The sequence below is a fragment of the Kwoniella mangroviensis genome (genome assembly GCF_000507465.2).
Source record: "Kwoniella mangroviensis CBS 8507 chromosome 1 map unlocalized Ctg02, whole genome shotgun sequence".
NCBI lineage: Eukaryota > Fungi > Basidiomycota > Tremellomycetes > Tremellales > Cryptococcaceae > Kwoniella > Kwoniella mangrovensis.
Window position 1 is genome coordinate 3,281,154 of NW_027062534.1, and position 16,563 is coordinate 3,297,716.

The window sequence follows — 16,563 nt, forward strand, 5'->3', positions numbered from 1 at the left end:
AATCTACTGTAAATCCTTCGTACATCCAGGATTGATCTTCTCCACCTCTTTCAACATTTCATCATAAAACACCTGAGTGGCTTTGAGACCCTTTCCGGAGTATAAATAGGTATTCTCAGAAGCTGTCGGAACGCATTCAGACCAGTACTAAGTCAAGCAAAAAAAAACACATATTGTTAGTCTCCCTGAATATGTTTCTAGGATATAATGGAACGAATCAACCCAACCCGACTCAACTTACATCTTGACTACCGCCTTGCCAAGCTGCCGCAGAAGTTAGATTCCTGGCTGCCTTACTTGCTGATCTGGCATTGGCCACAAACCATAATATCCCCACGATACCACTGGGAGATAAACTGAGATTGAAATCCCTACCTAAGTTGGTCATTGCTAGACCGGGATTGACGTTGATGGTGGTAATATCAGGGAGGGTTTTGATCAGATTACGACTGAGTATCTGAAGTAATAGCTATTTTGTCTGTGCATCAGTATCAACCCCAGCGATTGAGATGATTGTAGATTGTCTACGAATTATAGCTTACTTTTGACTCATAGTATCTCGTTGGATTATGATACTTCCCCTCATCATTATATGCGCTGATTATACTTTGTCCGTTCTGAAGGGCAGTCTCGATAAGATCAGAAGGTGCAATGTGATGAACGTCCGATCCAGTAAAGATCACTTTAGGATCAGAGGATTTTCTGAGGAGAGGTAAGAGTAATAGTGTAGTGAGGAACGGGGAAAGTACGTTGGTTTGGAATCTAAACAGATTTTGATCAGTCAGCTATAACAGCATCCCGCCTATTGTAATATAAAAACTGAGAGTATGATGGCTTACACTCTCTCGTACCCATCTTTAGTCGACTTGTAAGGTCCTTCATCGAAATTGGGATTAATTCTACATACCTTCATCAGCTACCAAACCACCATTGGAAGAATGATTAGGACATGTAGGACAAGACAGATACTTACCCAGCATTATTAATGAGTATATCAACTCTTCCGAAAACCTTGATTGCTTCTGAGAAATCTTTGATACTTTGTAAATCCGTTAAATCAAGATACATGACCTTATCTTGTAAGTTAGGATGAGCCTTTCGGATCTGCCCCAACAATTTCTCTCCCGCTTCGACCGACCTGACTGCAAAGATGAGCTGCTCGGGTGGTGCGTCTGCGAACTGCTTGCTAGCTTCCAGACCGACACCTACGTTCACAATGTATTGACTCAGTATCATTTGTACTTCCATCAGTGGTGTATGTCGGAGAACATATGTGTATGAAGACTCACCTGAAGTAGCACCTGTGATGACTACGACTTTTTTGGAGCTGGTGGAAGTATACTCCATTGTCCGCAATAGAGTGACCAGGGATAGGGACCGCCAAACATTGTGGTTTGTATGGTTTGATTTGATGATATGAGTATTGAGTAGAATTCGTATTATGGATATTTAGTTATATATGTGAGTGAGTATGCCAGGTGCTTTAGTCGATGAAGTGATTTAAATCAGGATGGGATGTGATGGGATGGGCTTCTGACCACAGCGCTTTATATACATTCAAGAGGTCGAAACCCCGGCCATCAGTGGTAGTCAGCAGGTTGTGTATGCGTATGAGTATGATTGATAAGAACTGCGGCCATCCGCTTCGGCGTGCTCAAAGGACATGGTATGTTGATGCAGTCAATGTCCTTGTTGCTTTGCCAAGAGATCAAAGATAGATGTAGAAGTCACAATGATCATACGTGTATAATGTTAGGGAGGTAGATCACCGAGATGCCAAGAGGTCATGATCATCGTGGGTAAATCTAAAATTAAATCTCAATGGAGGTTCGGTGCGAGATGAATTGTTCAACCCGACCTCCACCTTTTTTTTTTCCGTCAAGAGTGCAGGTGCCACACTCACCAATACCGTAAATATCCTTCCACGTGATCGATGTTCTCTGGTATGCTCAGCTCAGCGCGACGTATTTCAAAATTTCCAAATCATCACTCTTCTGCTTCTTCTTCTTTCTCTTCTTTATGGGCCCGGCTCGATCCTCTTCTCGTTAAGAGGCTCTCAGCACTGTTCGACTGAATGGAAGCGTCCCCCTCTTCTCTTTTGAGAGATTCTCTCGGTTGACGTATATTTCCTGTCGACGGGAAGTTTTTTACGGCTTACACCCTCTAAAGATTCCTTCTCCCTTCTTCTCGTCGGTTCCTCCATCTCACGATGGGGTCGAGCTGGCTATGGAAGATTGGAGAATACGAACAACCGTTATTTCATATCCTTGCTTAATTAGATCGTCGATCTTTGAAGATTTGGGAGAAACCAACGGATTGACATTCCTTATAATTTATCAAATCATTTTATAGTCATTGATCTCATGCAACTTTTGTGTAATGTTCATGTCTGATAGCGAGTATCGTCATTGTGGAAGACGTGGTGAACTAGTGATGCTTTATATATTATATCATGAAGGTTGCATTTTGTGAATGTTGTTAAACTCTCGTTCAAGCATTTACAAAGTCAAAATTTTGTCGATTTGTTGAGTCCGGTAAATGACGCTTAAATCTTCATACAACTTAATCCATCCCATCTTACTTCCATTCCTACAAATCTCGCAGACATGAAATGACCTCTCGTGCCCGTCAATCTCTTTCCCTCCGACCCCTACTCCCTCCCCATGTCAAATCCGCAACACCGCCCTCGTTAACTGAGAGTTCACCCAGACCACCACAGGCTACTCCGTTCTTCCGTGATCCTGGACATACCATACCTACCAAATGGTCTTTATACCGTCCCCTCCTGAGAAGTACATTCTCTTCGGACTTACTGTCGACAAGAAGAGAGATTAGGACAAGATGGAGGGAGACTCAAGGATTAGTGTCTGTTCCCAGAGTGCGCTCGTTTATAGCAGAATATCATGACCTTTTGACATACCTAAATTCGGACGATATCAGCCATAAGGAAGAAATTAGATTGTTAGAAGACAAGTTGAAGGCGAAACATGATAAGCTCGACCTTGACCTTGAAACGGCTCAGGAAGCCAAACAACTTCAAGAAGAAGAGAGAAGAGCACGCAAATCTAAAATGACAGGATCATTCCATCGACCTACGTTGTTCAACCCACCTTTACCTCGTCTAAAACCACAACCCACCTCTATAGGAAGTATGATTCATAGACGTCTACGAGCAAGGGAAAGACGCATGGAACGAAGAAGACTTTATGCGGGCTTATTAACGGACATGAAATTAGAAGTTGGATTTTGGAAATCCATTAATCCCTTAGAGAGTGGGGATGATTGGAGTAAGAGTAAAGATCCGAGATCTCCTGGTGGATGGGATGGTATTATCAAGAATGAGTTGAAAGTTATGGATGACAGGTTTAGGAACGAGAATACGAGGGCGGAGATGGTTTTTGATGAGGGTCTGTCAGAAAGGATAAGTAGAGCTAAGGAGAAGAAGGGGAGTTGGTGGAAGGGAGTCAAAGAGAGAGAAAAGGCTCAGAAGGGGGAAGGGACATGAATGGATTGCTTGAACGGCGTGAACGAGCATAGATTAGTGTATCATCGAATGGGAAAGATTCATCGATACATGATGATCACGTCGCCGACATACATGATATTGCTACAAGCTGAATTAGTACAAAATACAACGAAGTCCAACTACGCTCCACCTAGATCAGCAGCCAAAGCAGCACCAACAGCTTGTAAAACCTCTGTCGACGGCTCCTCACTATCTGCCTCCTCTTGCTCCAGGTCTTCGTCACCTTCAAGCGTACTATCATCCGCAACATCATCGTCCTCCTCTTCTTGATCATCCAAATCATCATCAACGTCATCCTCGTCATCCGACCCATAATCGCCCAATGCCATCAACCCTTTCCCATCGATCTTTGCCTTCTTTGGACTTTCCGCCCTATCTTCCTGAATGTCTACATTCTCGACCTTCCTCTTCACCCAGCCAGAATCTTTCGATCTAAGTGCTATAGGTCGTTCAGAAAATGGTACTACCACGAATTCACCTTGCTGTATTCCTTCGGCCCAAGTGGTCTTCTCCATCACTTCGATAATCGGAAACTCTACCCAGCTTGTACCGCTCAAAGCTTCTGCGATAGGCTTTAGAAGGTCTAAAGGTGGATAGAAAAGTTTTTGACCTTTCGTATGATCTGGTGCGGGACGTGAAGGAGTGGATTGGAATGGAAGGACGTATATTATATTGGACGAAGTTGAAGGTGGGGATGTGAGTAGTGATGAGAGTGTGGGAAGGGGTGATATGTCGGCAGACGGAGACGAGAAGAGCACTCTTGTATGAGTGATGGTTTTGGTCTGTGATGACGATGGTAATGATGGGTCGAGTATACAGGTAGGGATAGTCAGGTGAATAGTGATATGCAACTGTTTCGTCCTATCACCAATAACGCAATTAGTATGCCATCTACTTCGATTGATGAGGGAAAGACTAAACGCGAAGGATTTGATTGTTGTATTTACTGACCTTGGATTCCAACTTGACTGATTCAATTTCCTCCTCTCCATACCCATTGGCATATAATCCATATGACAATTATGAGCCATCAGCAACTGCCTCTTCAACAAATCTTTCTTCGTATTCCTCTTCTTAACAATCTTACCATCTTTCCTTTTTTCCGTATGCGTATGCTTCGAGGGTTTTTTCGTAGCATTGACCATCTCTTGATAGCCTACATTCTCACCCCACTGAGTGACTTTCCTTCTACCTTCTTCTAACCATTTATAATCATCTGACCAAGCTCCTTGACCGTACGCAGTTAGCGGCACGAAGCTTGTTGGATCTCTTACACCCGAACATTCATCTACGACCTTATGTTTCTTCGAACACTCCAATGAACAGGATCGTTTGGAACATCTTGGACAAGTATATTTGGGTTGAGGGAGATCACAGGAAGAGCATCTGGTTGGATCTACACGTGGTACTGTAGGTTTGATGATGGGAGCGGCAGGGGCAGTGGTCGTGGGGAGGATGATAGATGTAGATAGTCTCGAGGGACCGCCTAGGGAAGGAACGAAATCTGGTCGAGGTGGGAGAGGGTGATTCATCTTGGTCGTACTGTACTGTAAGGGGTGTACAGCTGTTGACGAGGAGGTGAAGGGAGATTAGGTGGTCAGGTCAAGGTTGGGCTGAAAATCTTGTCAAACGTAACTTTTGGAAAGGTACAAAGGATCCGAGCGGTGATGGCCGCCACTTACACATTGGGATCTGTTCCTGGGAAGCGAATGGTCGGTGAAGTCGAGTTGTTGTCACAACGAATGTAACATCGACATCTACCATCAGACCATAAGAGTGCGCATCAGATCGAATTTGTGGTCGACTCGAGATCCTAACAATTGCATCTGTTCCTCTTCATTCGCCGTCCATCATGTCAAATGCATCCTTTCACCATCTGATCCCATCCTCTTTGTCAACTACCATCAAGCCATAATTAATTTGCTCTCGGATCTTCGTTCTGCACACACACACACGCTGAACGGAACGATGAGAAGGGTCTGTGCACTGTCGAGAAGAAGGTCATGTATTACCGTACCTACAGTCAGGATGCCTGTGCTGGTGGTACCGGAATTCGCGGATGTCAGATCCTGATCAATGATGGTAACCAACCTAACCAACCTTTCGGTACTGATACCGCGAGACTAAAAATTGTTTCAAACCTCATGCCCTTCCTTTGATCTAGATCACCGCAATATTCTCTCTGCTCTCGTAAGGCCGATGTGCTCAGTCGTTCAGTTGATCGTACTGTTCAAACCGATGGAGATGAATTTGGCGTTAAGTGGTCTGAGCTTCGTGGTAAGAATATGGACTAGATCCTGATGGGAGTCCGAATCGGTATCTGATAGCTAGAACTGAGTATATATATATATTGAGGGTAGGTGAGGATGTTTACAAAAAGTTGCAAATAACCCCAATTCAGTCTACCTTCACTAGAACGAAAACTATCATAAATAATGGAGAAAAAAGCAGAAAACCAACATACCCTGTCATCGGGGTACAACCAGACCGACATCAAAATTTCAGGTCAATCAAGTTTAGCTTACCCAGAAATGGTCAGTATTGTTGCTAGTACCTAGGTCAACTGTTCAACCGGTATCGAACTTCATGACAGTAGCTGATTGGTCGAATCGGTATGGTAAAACATAGAGAGAACTATTCGAAAGGAATGATAAATGGGCAGAGGGAGTTCGTAAACGTGATCCGGGGGTGAGTGTTGATCGAAAATATCAATTTGAGTCTGGATCATTGATGTTGGAATCTGTGGAACTTTCAACAGTTCTTTCCTAAACATTATCCTGGTCAAAGACCCGAGATCCTCTGGATAGGATGTAAGTTCAGTTGCGTTGTTCCTCTCTCCGCAAAAATTTCGATATTTCACAATTACAAACAGCTGTTGTATGGTGGGGTACAGTGCGGCTGGTTGACCTATCGGTTGATTTGGTCAATTGTCCATATAGGCTCAGATGCTCGTGTACCCGAAACTACCATCATGGGATGTCAACCTGGTGATATCTTCGTTCATCGTAATATCGCGAAGTGAGTGATGGCTGATTGACAATACTTCATCTGCCCCACCGTTGACAGTCTCCGTCAAGCAATGATCAATCGGTCTTTATACTAATATAGATGACATGACACACTTGCATAGCCTTTACTCCCCTCAAGATGACTCGTTGAACGCAGTCATGATGATTGCCTTACAGAATTTCAAGGTGAAACACATCGTAGTCACTGTGAGTCACCTACAGTACACGCTCTTGTCCATATTGCTCACTTCCGGGACTTATATACAATTTGTCTGATGGCTGATGGAGATGTTATTTCTACAGGGTCACACAAACTGCGTAGGATGTCAAACAGCTTTAAACGTCTCTTTACTCCCCACAAGCAGAGCAACCACACCTTTACAGCGATACGTCGAACCTCTTGCTACTCTCTCCAGGACCCTGTTCGTAGATAAACGACCACCAAGTTTGGATTTGCTGGTTGAGGAAAATGTTTTGCAACAGGTTAAGAATCTGGCCGAGTGTGACGTGATCAAGAATGTACGTTTGATCGTTGCTTCATTGTCACTATAAGCAAGACAGATGCTGATTTTGATATGATGTGCAGGATTGGAAAAGAAGAGGTACGGACGGTGTGAGAGTTCATGGATGGGTGTACCACCTCGAAGATGTGAGCGGAGTTTCTTGTATCACTAACAATATCTACTTCCAATGATGTGTCGATCTAATCCCTTCCCTTTCTGGAAGATCGTGTGCTGATCATACTTCTCACACAGGGTACCATCCGAGATCTGAACTGTTCGATCGGTCCACCAGGACATACTCCAGGTCAACGAATGGTGAACAACTATTTCTAAGCTGGGCGTATGTTAGGCAAGTTTTCATTAACTCGCAAAGTATAAAAGAAAGGATAAACGCGTCCGAAGAGGTTTGGTTCGGTTCAGGGCTTGGTTTATGTCAATCAATGTAAATAGAATATCTTTTGGGCTGAAACACATGTATGCATGAAATTGTAGATAAATCATCAACAAGTGAAAAAGGAAAGAGTGAGAACCCTCAGCAGTAATTTTAGATATCGCTCCCTGCGTTGGAATACCCTTTAGATGACCGATGTCAGGCGGTCAGGTAAATCAAGCTAGCGATGAAGAAATTCAATAGCATCATTGGGTAAAAATGAAATAGAACAAAAAACAAAAAATAAAATCAGATGTGTGGGCGATTTTATTTCTTGATTATAGGAATAAAGAGGGGAAAAAAGGTTGTGTATGTGATAGCTCAAGACACAGAGTAAGCCCCATCGAGTAACCTATTCCCCTTGACCACTTCTGTTGAAGTAGTGGGTATGAATAGGCAATCGTATAACTATAAACTATGAGCGCATGATTTCATCTTCCCCATGATCGTACTCTTTCTCAAATCATCTATGAATTCCTACGGCTCATATCTTCGCCTGATAGGTAGATGACTTGAGAAAGAAACAATCATACCATATTATTTGAGACCCGATATCACCACTTTCCCAAAGGAGTTCGGATGGGACCGTACACTTCTCTGGGAGTGGGTTGAAATATCGTTTAAATAGTCTAAAATCCTCCAACTCCCCAGATGAAAACCATACCGTCTTTTCGACCCATCCGATATACCTATATGATTTGAGATCGAGGAGGGTAGATGGGTTATTCTCACAGTACTTAGATATGAGCCCTTTCGTAACCACGTCTATCTCCCTCTGAGATCTAAAATCAGGTAACAGGATGAAAGTCTAATAAGACGAATTTCCACAGGGTTGAAAGAAGGTTCTGTAGGTGTGATCTAGATATGAGGAAGAGGCTCCGGGGACTTTCACCCACAGTATGTTTGAGTGTGATGGAGCACCCTTTACAAAAGGGGTCTGTCTGTACGTGAACTGCGATTACGATTCTTGTGCTTGAGCTATGAAGAAGGAAAGAGAAAAGAAGAAGTTGAATGATGGAAATCGAAAATTTGGTCGTGTAGGGTGATGGCTCGTGAGGTGTGGGAGGTGATTAAATGGGGGTGGAAGATAAATGGCGAAGATCAAGTGAACAAGTGAACAAGTGAACAAGTGGAGGTGGTCCCGATTGAATCCGATGATGGACCTGATGGAAAGATCGTCAAAATAAAGAGGATGGTGATGATCTACGTCAATCCAATATCCATATAGTGATTTCCAAGACTGCATACACACCATCACGAGCTCCCTGAATAAGCACAAATGGCAGAGACAAGACCCAGAAAAGCTTTAATCATAGGTGCAGGACCTGTCGGTGCCCTCACCGCATTGAGTCTGCATCGTAGAGGATGGGAAGTGGAAGTTTGGGAATCGCGCGATGGTGAGTCTCTTCCTCTGCTTACACCGATAATGTCAGGTTGACCCGGCCGGGATGTTCTGTATCTTAGATCCAAGAGGGAAAGATGCTGCTCCTAGCAATCTACGATCGATCAATCTGGCCATCTCTTCAAGGGGTCTAGAAGCTCTGAGGAGTGTTGATCCGTCGTTAGGTAAGCTGCGTAATTAGCGATCATCGAGCTGCTAGCTTACATGCTAGGATAGCCGAGCAATTTCAGAACGAAGCTATACCTATGAAAGGCCGTATGATTCATCATGTAGATGGTAAACAGGAATCACAGATATACGATCCGATAAATGGACAGGTAAGTTGCATCGATATACCAGCTGCCAGAGCTAGTTCCAAGTCCAGCTGACTGACTCTGCATCAGTGCATCAACTCGATCGGTCGACCCTTGCTTAACCAACGATTATTAGAATCCCTACCTTCGCAGATAAAAATCCGATTCCAAACTAAATTATCTCGAGTGGACCTGAATAATCGAATTGCCTTTGGATCTGGTGCAGAGAAGGATAAAAAGGATGTTGTGACCGGTGAAGAACATGATGATGGACGGATCGCTGGTGGGAATAGCGAAAAGGGAAAGACAAAATCGAAAGAAGATGAGCATGGGACGAAATTCGATTTGATCATCGGATGTGATGGGAGTTGGTCGAAAGTCAGAACATCCATGATGAGGATGGATAGGTACGCTATCTCGATTCACCAAGTGCGGCTTGTGGATTTGGCTGATATGATCTGGTTGAACGATACAGAATCGATTTTTCACAGTCTTTCATACCGCATGCTTATATCGAACTTCACATGCCTGCTGATTCAACCAAGCCTGGCGGATATGCTATTGATAAGAATCATTTACATATCTGGCCAAGACATTCTTTCATGTTGATTGGTCTGCCCAATAAGGTATGTCTTACGCGTATCACTGAGATATTTGCTTGTAATGCTGATTCATGTTTATCATTCAGGACGGCTCATTCACTCTCACTCTCTTCATCCCGTTCTCATCCCTTTCCACCCTCAATTCCAGAGAAGCAGCCAGTCGATTCTTCATCGAACATTTCCCTTCGGCAGTACAGATTGTGGGAGAAAAGAAGTTGCTGGATGATTTCATGAATAATCCCAGAGGTAATCTAGTCACCATCAATGTAAGTCAGCTAGAAGTCGTCTTTCTCCCAGCAGGGGTCTAAGCTGATCCCGAAATCTCATAGTGTACTCCTTCAGCATGGTCGTCCCACGCGTTATTGCTAGGTGACGCCTCACACAGTATGGTACCGTGAGTTCACTTGTACTCCCGGCCCTTCTGTCTATCTGAGCGTTTTTACTTTCGCAGTTTCTACGGCCAAGGTCTGAACTGCGGCCTTGAGGATGTTAGAGTACTCAACTCCGTATTGGAGAAACACAAGATATCATCCACGACCTCCCTAGGACTGGGGGAAACAGATAAAGATCTTGAATTGGCACTCAAAGCTTACTCGGTGGAGAGACAGGCGGATCTGAAAGCTATTTGTGAATTGGCATTGCAGAATTAGTGAGTATATTTCTGATCTCAGAATGTTTCCAACTGGGAGCCAAATGGTTATTCGCCAAATTTTCTTATAATCTTGTCTTGTACATCAACTGAATGCCCAAATCGTACTACAGCACCGAAATGCGTTCCCACGTGTTATCTCCCTTACATCACATTCGAAGATTCCTCGATTCCTTCCTCACCCGAATAATCCCCTCGAGATCCAAGGAATTACATCTATCGCTCACCGACCCGTTCCCCACGACGAAAGTCAGAGGTTGGACCAGCTTGTATGAAATGGTCACTTTCCGACCGGACGTGCCTTACTCCGAAGCGTTGAGGAAAGAAAGACAACAGAAGGAGATTATGCGTTGGACTGGGTATGTCTCGGGGTTGGTGGGCCTTGGTGGTGTTGGAGTAGTGGGATTGAAATTGGCGAGGAAGTGGTTGGATAGGAAGTAATTTTGTTGGAGGCCGTATTTGTATGCATTTTGGCGTCGTCTTGCCCATTACACAGTCCGTCAAAACAGCACAAGCTGGACGATACCAACAGCAGAAGACCCGTGCATATTCGTGAAGATGGGACATAATGATGGAATTGAACGCATTGCAAACAATCCAAGTCCGGCTGAGTCCCACATATATCACATGGAACTTATTGACAGGCCCCTGTATTAATGGTTGACGAGGAGGAGTGAGCGATAGTCTACTGGATTACTACATACTATCCGGCTCTTCACAGTAATACCAAGATTTCATGTTCAATGAGGAGTCGTTCGAGAAGTGGTTGATAGTGTCACCACTTCCTCCGGAGGCAGGTGATCCAGAAGGATCCGCTTGGCTGAGGCACAACAACGACAGGCGCACAGACGTCAGAGACAAGTGGCTGTAAAGTATCGATATGCTCACCGTTCATTTCCTTGCGCTTGAGCGCTTGTGTTGTCAAAGCAGGCAAAATCCCTGACTTTGGGAGCATCAGAGGCTGCCGAGGTGGAAGTGGAAGTAGAATGGTCAGGCATAATGATGAGTTGGAACGGAGGCGTACTGTATGGGAAGGATGATTTTATCTAATTTTTCGGGCCTATATAGCCATCTGACTTCCAGTACGAGGGATCGGCTGCATTCTTAATCACGCCCTTTGATGGAAGGGGATACAATGGACCTGCCAATTCAGACATGATGATAAATGGATGATATCACATGCACTTCTTCCCATGCTTTGGGTCAGTTGTTTGCACATTTCTTTCACACCTTTGGCAGCGTGCGTCACCACTCATAACCTTTCACATTCTTCGTCATTTCGCACGCTGATGCATCGCTGATTGATTTTGTCCAAAGACACGTGAAACAGTAGCATTTACCAAGTAGCAATCAAGATATGAGCAGGAGGTCATCAGTGGACTCGAAATTGACTGGATCTTCGCTCGTGACTTGGCAATGCAGCGCATTGTCGTCCATTACACTGCATCATATTCAGAACGAACAATACTGTACTGTAATATAAATCTCACATGGTGCATTATCGCGCATGCACAGTGTATCCGAGTCGCCGTAGATTCAAGTTAATTCCAAACACCCTCTACGCCGTTATCCGGTCCGTGCCATGAGAATTCTTCTCTGTCGCCCACGATAAATTGTCAGCATCGATCACGAAAAGGTGGTGAACAAATCACGACAGTACGTACGCGGCAGAAGTATTGGTTCTCAGCATCGACAGGAAGTCAGGAGCACTGCTGCTGGTGTTGGTGCTGCTCGTGTCAGTATTGGCACTTTGATCATTTCCTGATCGATCGTCATTATCAGTCGAAGAAGTGTTGTGGTTATCGGAGGATGAAGACATGTTTGAAGATTAGATAGACGGAATTGGCAAAGGGGATGAGTAGGATTATGACTGTAAGTACAATGTTGAGTTGCGTTGCAAAGACAGACAGGAGATCAGTATCCGCGCAAATCATTTATATACAGATCAGGCCGTCAATTCAGTGCAACTTGATTCTTACTCAATTATCGGCAATAGCGCACCTGATGTCACGCATGATATACGACAAAGGTCGACAGAAAATCTTCCATTGAAGGTCTGTCAGTCCGACAGTAAGCCATCGAAAGGAGGTATCGCCAGTAGAACGTTCTGACACATTGGATCACACATATACATTGTCATAGTCACAAAGGATTACCTGCCACGATTGACAAAACATCAAGATTTGTCATCATGACTGTCAGTCAGTCCACGAGTCCACGATGATTTCCAGGACATCGCTCCTTTTGAAATTATCCTATCGGCCGTTGTATTGATAGTTCCCTTGTTCCTGAGCCCTCGAAAAAGGCCAGACCGAAGGTTAGTGTGTAAGTGGGTACTCATCCACCCATGGGGTCTAACATTTCTGGGATTTTTGGTTGTCATCGAACCATACCAAAGGATCGAGAAGAAACCCTCATGATCATGGCGGGGCTACTACAGTAACAAGGCAGTGTCGCTTACACGTTTGTAGGGCGGTGACGTTTAGTATCGTCAAATCCCCTAGAATCGGTCGACTCGAAAGAGACTTGATCACTGGGGCGACATGGGTGTGACATGGGAAAATGACGCAGACAGGATACAAGAAACCTGTTGTTTTTTCAGGTTATAAGGTATGATTTCGTGCTTAGTCGAGGATTCCCAATCGTTTAATGAAAGTTGGGAATTTTGGCCGACCGTTGAAATTTTTTGTTATCCGTTCCAACTTTGGATGATACGCCGGACCGCGGGCCGAGAGGGGAACAGGTCGACTACGGGCCGCACGTCATTGCTCAGGGAAGAGATACACCTTATTTAGCTTGTTAGCTCATGATCCCAAAGGGACGCTAGGATCACTTTTGCCGCAATTTGATTTTATAAAGATTGAAAAAGAAAGTGGTATCCATCTCAATCCAACCATACCGTTCTTTCCTCTTCGTTCGACTCATACCAAACATTGTACATATCTATTGTACATCAAGGAGCACCGGTCACTGCTCACCACCTGCTCGACAATCCATCAGTCGACGCTCAACCATACAGACTGTGAATTGGAGGGTCCATACCTGATCCGATACCTTTTTAACGACATCCATCTTCACGATCCTTTGTTCGATCGTACAGACTATTCCTCTTTTTCTATATCTCTTAGACTCAACCTTTCGATTCCCTTCTAGTATCAAAGGAGCTTGACATCTTTTGTCTAAATCCAAATATCAATCGAATACGCACGTGTGTCGATAACATCCACACTGTCACATAAATCCCTCATCTACCTATATCTTCTATCCATAGCCCCCAACCCATCACACAATGTATCGAGGTCGATCATTCATGCCCGGAAGAAGGGCACTTGTCCTCTCCACCGCCACCGTAGCTGTTGGATCAGCCTACCTCCTCGCTCGACCCGCTTATGCCGATTCCAACCCTGTCCCAGTTTACAAGAAACGACCTGGACCATTATGGTCACCCCCCTCGCGAGCTCAGATGCTCGAACATCTCCGTACATCCGGTGTCTACGTACATCGAACTTTAGACGGTGCACCTGAACCTGGAGCGGTGTTGAAGAAGGATGAGGCTGAATCAGAAGGCGAAGATGTCTTTGATCTGTTGATCGTCGGTGGAGGTGCTACAGGTGCTGGTACAGCTTTAGACGCAGCTAGTAGAGGGTTGAAAGTCGCTTGTGTGGAAAGAGACGATTTTGCAAGTGGTACTTCATCAAAATCAACTAAATTGGTACACGGTGGTGTACGATATTTGCAAAAAGCAATCTTCGAATTAGATTATGAACAATGGAAATTGGTCAAGGAAGCTTTGAAGGAAAGAAGAGTTTTCTTGGAAACTGCTCCTCATCTTTCTAGCATGCTTCCTATCCTCTTACCCATTTACACATGGTGGCAACTCCCTTACTACTACGCTGGATGTAAACTCTACGATATCCTCGCTGGTAAGGAGAACATGGAAAGTGCATACTGGATGGGTAAAGGTAAAGCCATGGAGGCTTTCCCAATGTTAAAATCTGATGGTTTGGTTGGTGGTGTCGTCTACTATGACGGTGAGTTGGTCACAAGTGCATTGCATATCTATCTGACTTTTATGCTAATTCAAATTTAGGGCAACACAACGATTCCCGAATGAACATTTCTCTCGTTATGACCGCTGTGCAGCACGGCGCTATCATGGCCAACCACGTCGAGGTCACTGCTCTTCACAAGCGACCGGACCCATCACGAGGTGGTGAAGAGAGAATCTACGCTGCCTCAGTCAAAGATCGAATGACCGGTGAGGAATGGAAAGTCCGATGTCGAGGTGTCATCAATGCTACTGGACCATTCAGTGATGGTGTACGAAAACTTGATGAACCTACTACCAAAGAGATTGTAGCTCCTTCCGCCGGTGTACACATCACTCTACCCAACTATTACGGTCCCAAGACTATGGGTCTCTTGGATCCCGCTACCTCCGATGGACGAGTTATTTTCTTCTTGCCATGGCAAGGAAACGTTATTGCCGGTACCACCGATTCCCCCACCACCGTCTCCCAGAATCCTGTCCCTGCCGAAAAGGAGATCCAATGGATCCTTGACGAAGTTAGGAACTATCTATCACCCGATGTCAAGGTCAGACGAGGTGATGTCCTTTCCGCCTGGTCAGGTATCAGACCATTAGTTATGGACCCTGCCGCCAAGAACACCCAATCTCTTGTTAGAAACCACATGATCAATATCAGTAAAGGTGGTTTGTTGACTATTGCTGGTGGTAAATGGACAACTTAGTGAGTCCGATACATACACCTCAACTCACGAGATAACACCGCTAATCTGATTTGTAGCCGAGCGATGGCTGAGGAAACCGTTGACGCTGCTGTCAAGGAATACGGCCTCAAACCCAACGGCCCAAGTACGACTGAACACATCAAGCTTGTCGGTGGACACGCATGGAGCAAGACCATGTACATCAAGCTTATCCAGCAATTCGGTCTTGAGACCGAGGTCGCTAAGCACTTGTCTGAATCTTATGGTGATCGAGCTTGGACCGTCGCGTCTATGGCTGCTACCACTGGTGAGTTACACGCAGGCAGTGGATGTGCATTGCACTAACGGTACTTCATAGGCTTGTCATGGCCCCTTCACGGTGTCCGATTCTCACCTTTATACCCATACATTGAAGCTGAGGCTCGATACGCCGTTCGATGCGAGTACGCTTTGACCGCTGTCGACTTCGTCGCCCGAAGAACCAGAATGTCATTCTTGAACGTTCAAGTCACTTTGGAAACGTTACCTCGAGTGATCGATATTATGGGTGAAGAATTGGGTTGGGACAGAGCAAAGAAGGAAACTGAATTTGATAATGCCGTTGAATTTTTGAAATCTATGGGATTGCCTGAAGTAAGTCTAAGTCAAAGTCAAGCAAAGATCAAGGAGCGAATGATAGTACGAGATGATCAAGAAACCAAGCTGACCAATGAACCTGAAACTGAACAGCAAGCTACAAAGATCAAACTCGCAGATGTAGCTAAATCTCACGGTAACATCGGTACTCTCGGTCTGGCCAACAGTGAAGATGCCAAATTATACGCCAGAGCCCAATTCACCCCTGATGAAGTTAGCAACTTGAAGAAACAATTCGAGGAATTTGACTTTGTGAGTGTTCTTCTCTCTTCTTTGCAGGACTTTCATCCATTTTTGTGCTTCCACAAGCATTGAGAACGACGCTGATGTTGTCTCATCAATAGGACCACGACCAACACATCACCAAGGACGATCTTATCCACGCTATGACCAACATGGGCTACGACGCATCCACCGAATTGGCTGATAGTATCTTGAGAGAAGTCGATTTCGGTAGGAAAGGATTCGTCGATTTCCAAGATTACCTTGATGTGAGTTTTCCTTTCCTTTATATTCGTATAGGAAGAATTGTTCATCAGATGTATGCTGATGTACGATTCTTCCATTTCTTGCAGATCGCCGCTGGTCTCAAAGAACTTTCACTTGAATCCGCTTTCACCCACTTGGCTCAATTAGATTCATCTCGAAAGATCGGCGAAAAGGCTCAGATCGGTCCTCATGCTGATGATGCCAGCTCGCAGAGGGATACAAGAAGAAAGATCCCAGTCGAGAGATCAGGTGGTGGTACATAAGTGAGGCGACCCGAGAGTTGAGGGAAGGAAT

The 16,563-nt window shown here is 44.7% G+C and overlaps 8 protein-coding genes across 8 annotated transcripts; 4 read left to right on the forward strand and 4 right to left on the reverse strand.

Annotated features, from left to right (window-relative positions):
• Positions 1-3: 3 nt before the first annotated feature.
• I203_106353 (uncharacterized protein) lies at positions 4-1,388 on the reverse strand (the record flags this gene model as incomplete). The annotated part of the gene is made up of 7 exons (XM_019150868.2): positions 4-147; positions 242-469; positions 543-762; positions 840-899; positions 974-1,205; positions 1,290-1,310; positions 1,379-1,388. 7 exons carry the CDS (start codon positions 1,386-1,388, stop codon positions 4-6), a joined length of 915 nt encoding a protein of 304 aa, XP_018999745.2.
• A 1,223-nt stretch (positions 1,389-2,611) lies between these two features.
• On the forward strand, positions 2,612-3,505 carry I203_106354 (uncharacterized protein; the record flags this gene model as incomplete). Its single annotated transcript, XM_019150869.1, has 1 exon — positions 2,612-3,505. The coding sequence occupies one exon, from the start codon at positions 2,612-2,614 to the stop codon at positions 3,503-3,505; it is 894 nt and encodes a 297-aa protein (XP_018999746.1).
• Positions 3,506-3,645: 140 nt separating this feature from the next.
• On the reverse strand, positions 3,646-5,058 carry I203_106355 (uncharacterized protein; the record flags this gene model as incomplete). Its single annotated transcript, XM_019150870.1, has 2 exons — positions 3,646-4,387; positions 4,478-5,058. 2 exons carry the CDS (start codon positions 5,056-5,058, stop codon positions 3,646-3,648), a joined length of 1,323 nt encoding a protein of 440 aa, XP_018999747.1.
• Positions 5,059-5,961: 903 nt separating this feature from the next.
• I203_106356 (uncharacterized protein) lies at positions 5,962-7,370 on the forward strand (the record flags this gene model as incomplete). Its single annotated transcript, XM_019150871.1, has 8 exons — positions 5,962-6,060; positions 6,155-6,214; positions 6,285-6,336; positions 6,466-6,544; positions 6,657-6,741; positions 6,838-7,053; positions 7,121-7,183; positions 7,290-7,370. 8 exons carry the CDS (start codon positions 5,962-5,964, stop codon positions 7,368-7,370), a joined length of 735 nt encoding a protein of 244 aa, XP_018999748.1.
• A 1,376-nt stretch (positions 7,371-8,746) lies between these two features.
• Positions 8,747-10,854, forward strand: I203_106357 (kynurenine 3-monooxygenase; the record flags this gene model as incomplete). The annotated part of the gene is made up of 9 exons (XM_065517953.1): positions 8,747-8,864; positions 8,932-9,033; positions 9,086-9,186; positions 9,253-9,569; positions 9,638-9,788; positions 9,851-10,030; positions 10,094-10,158; positions 10,216-10,413; positions 10,527-10,854. 9 exons carry the CDS (start codon positions 8,747-8,749, stop codon positions 10,852-10,854), a joined length of 1,560 nt encoding a protein of 519 aa, XP_065373257.1.
• A 255-nt stretch (positions 10,855-11,109) lies between these two features.
• Positions 11,110-11,411, reverse strand: I203_106358 (uncharacterized protein; the record flags this gene model as incomplete). The annotated part of the gene is made up of 2 exons (XM_019150873.1): positions 11,110-11,233; positions 11,302-11,411. 2 exons carry the CDS (start codon positions 11,409-11,411, stop codon positions 11,110-11,112), a joined length of 234 nt encoding a protein of 77 aa, XP_018999750.1.
• Positions 11,412-11,954: 543 nt separating this feature from the next.
• I203_106359 (uncharacterized protein) lies at positions 11,955-12,232 on the reverse strand (the record flags this gene model as incomplete). The annotated part of the gene is made up of 2 exons (XM_019150874.1): positions 11,955-12,009; positions 12,078-12,232. The coding sequence occupies 2 exons, from the start codon at positions 12,230-12,232 to the stop codon at positions 11,955-11,957; spliced, it is 210 nt and encodes a 69-aa protein (XP_018999751.1).
• A 1,470-nt stretch (positions 12,233-13,702) lies between these two features.
• I203_106360 (uncharacterized protein) lies at positions 13,703-16,532 on the forward strand (the record flags this gene model as incomplete). Its single annotated transcript, XM_019150875.1, has 7 exons — positions 13,703-14,444; positions 14,504-15,164; positions 15,222-15,451; positions 15,503-15,777; positions 15,874-16,032; positions 16,125-16,271; positions 16,356-16,532. 7 exons carry the CDS (start codon positions 13,703-13,705, stop codon positions 16,530-16,532), a joined length of 2,391 nt encoding a protein of 796 aa, XP_018999752.1.
• Between the last annotated feature and the right edge of the window lie 31 nt (positions 16,533-16,563).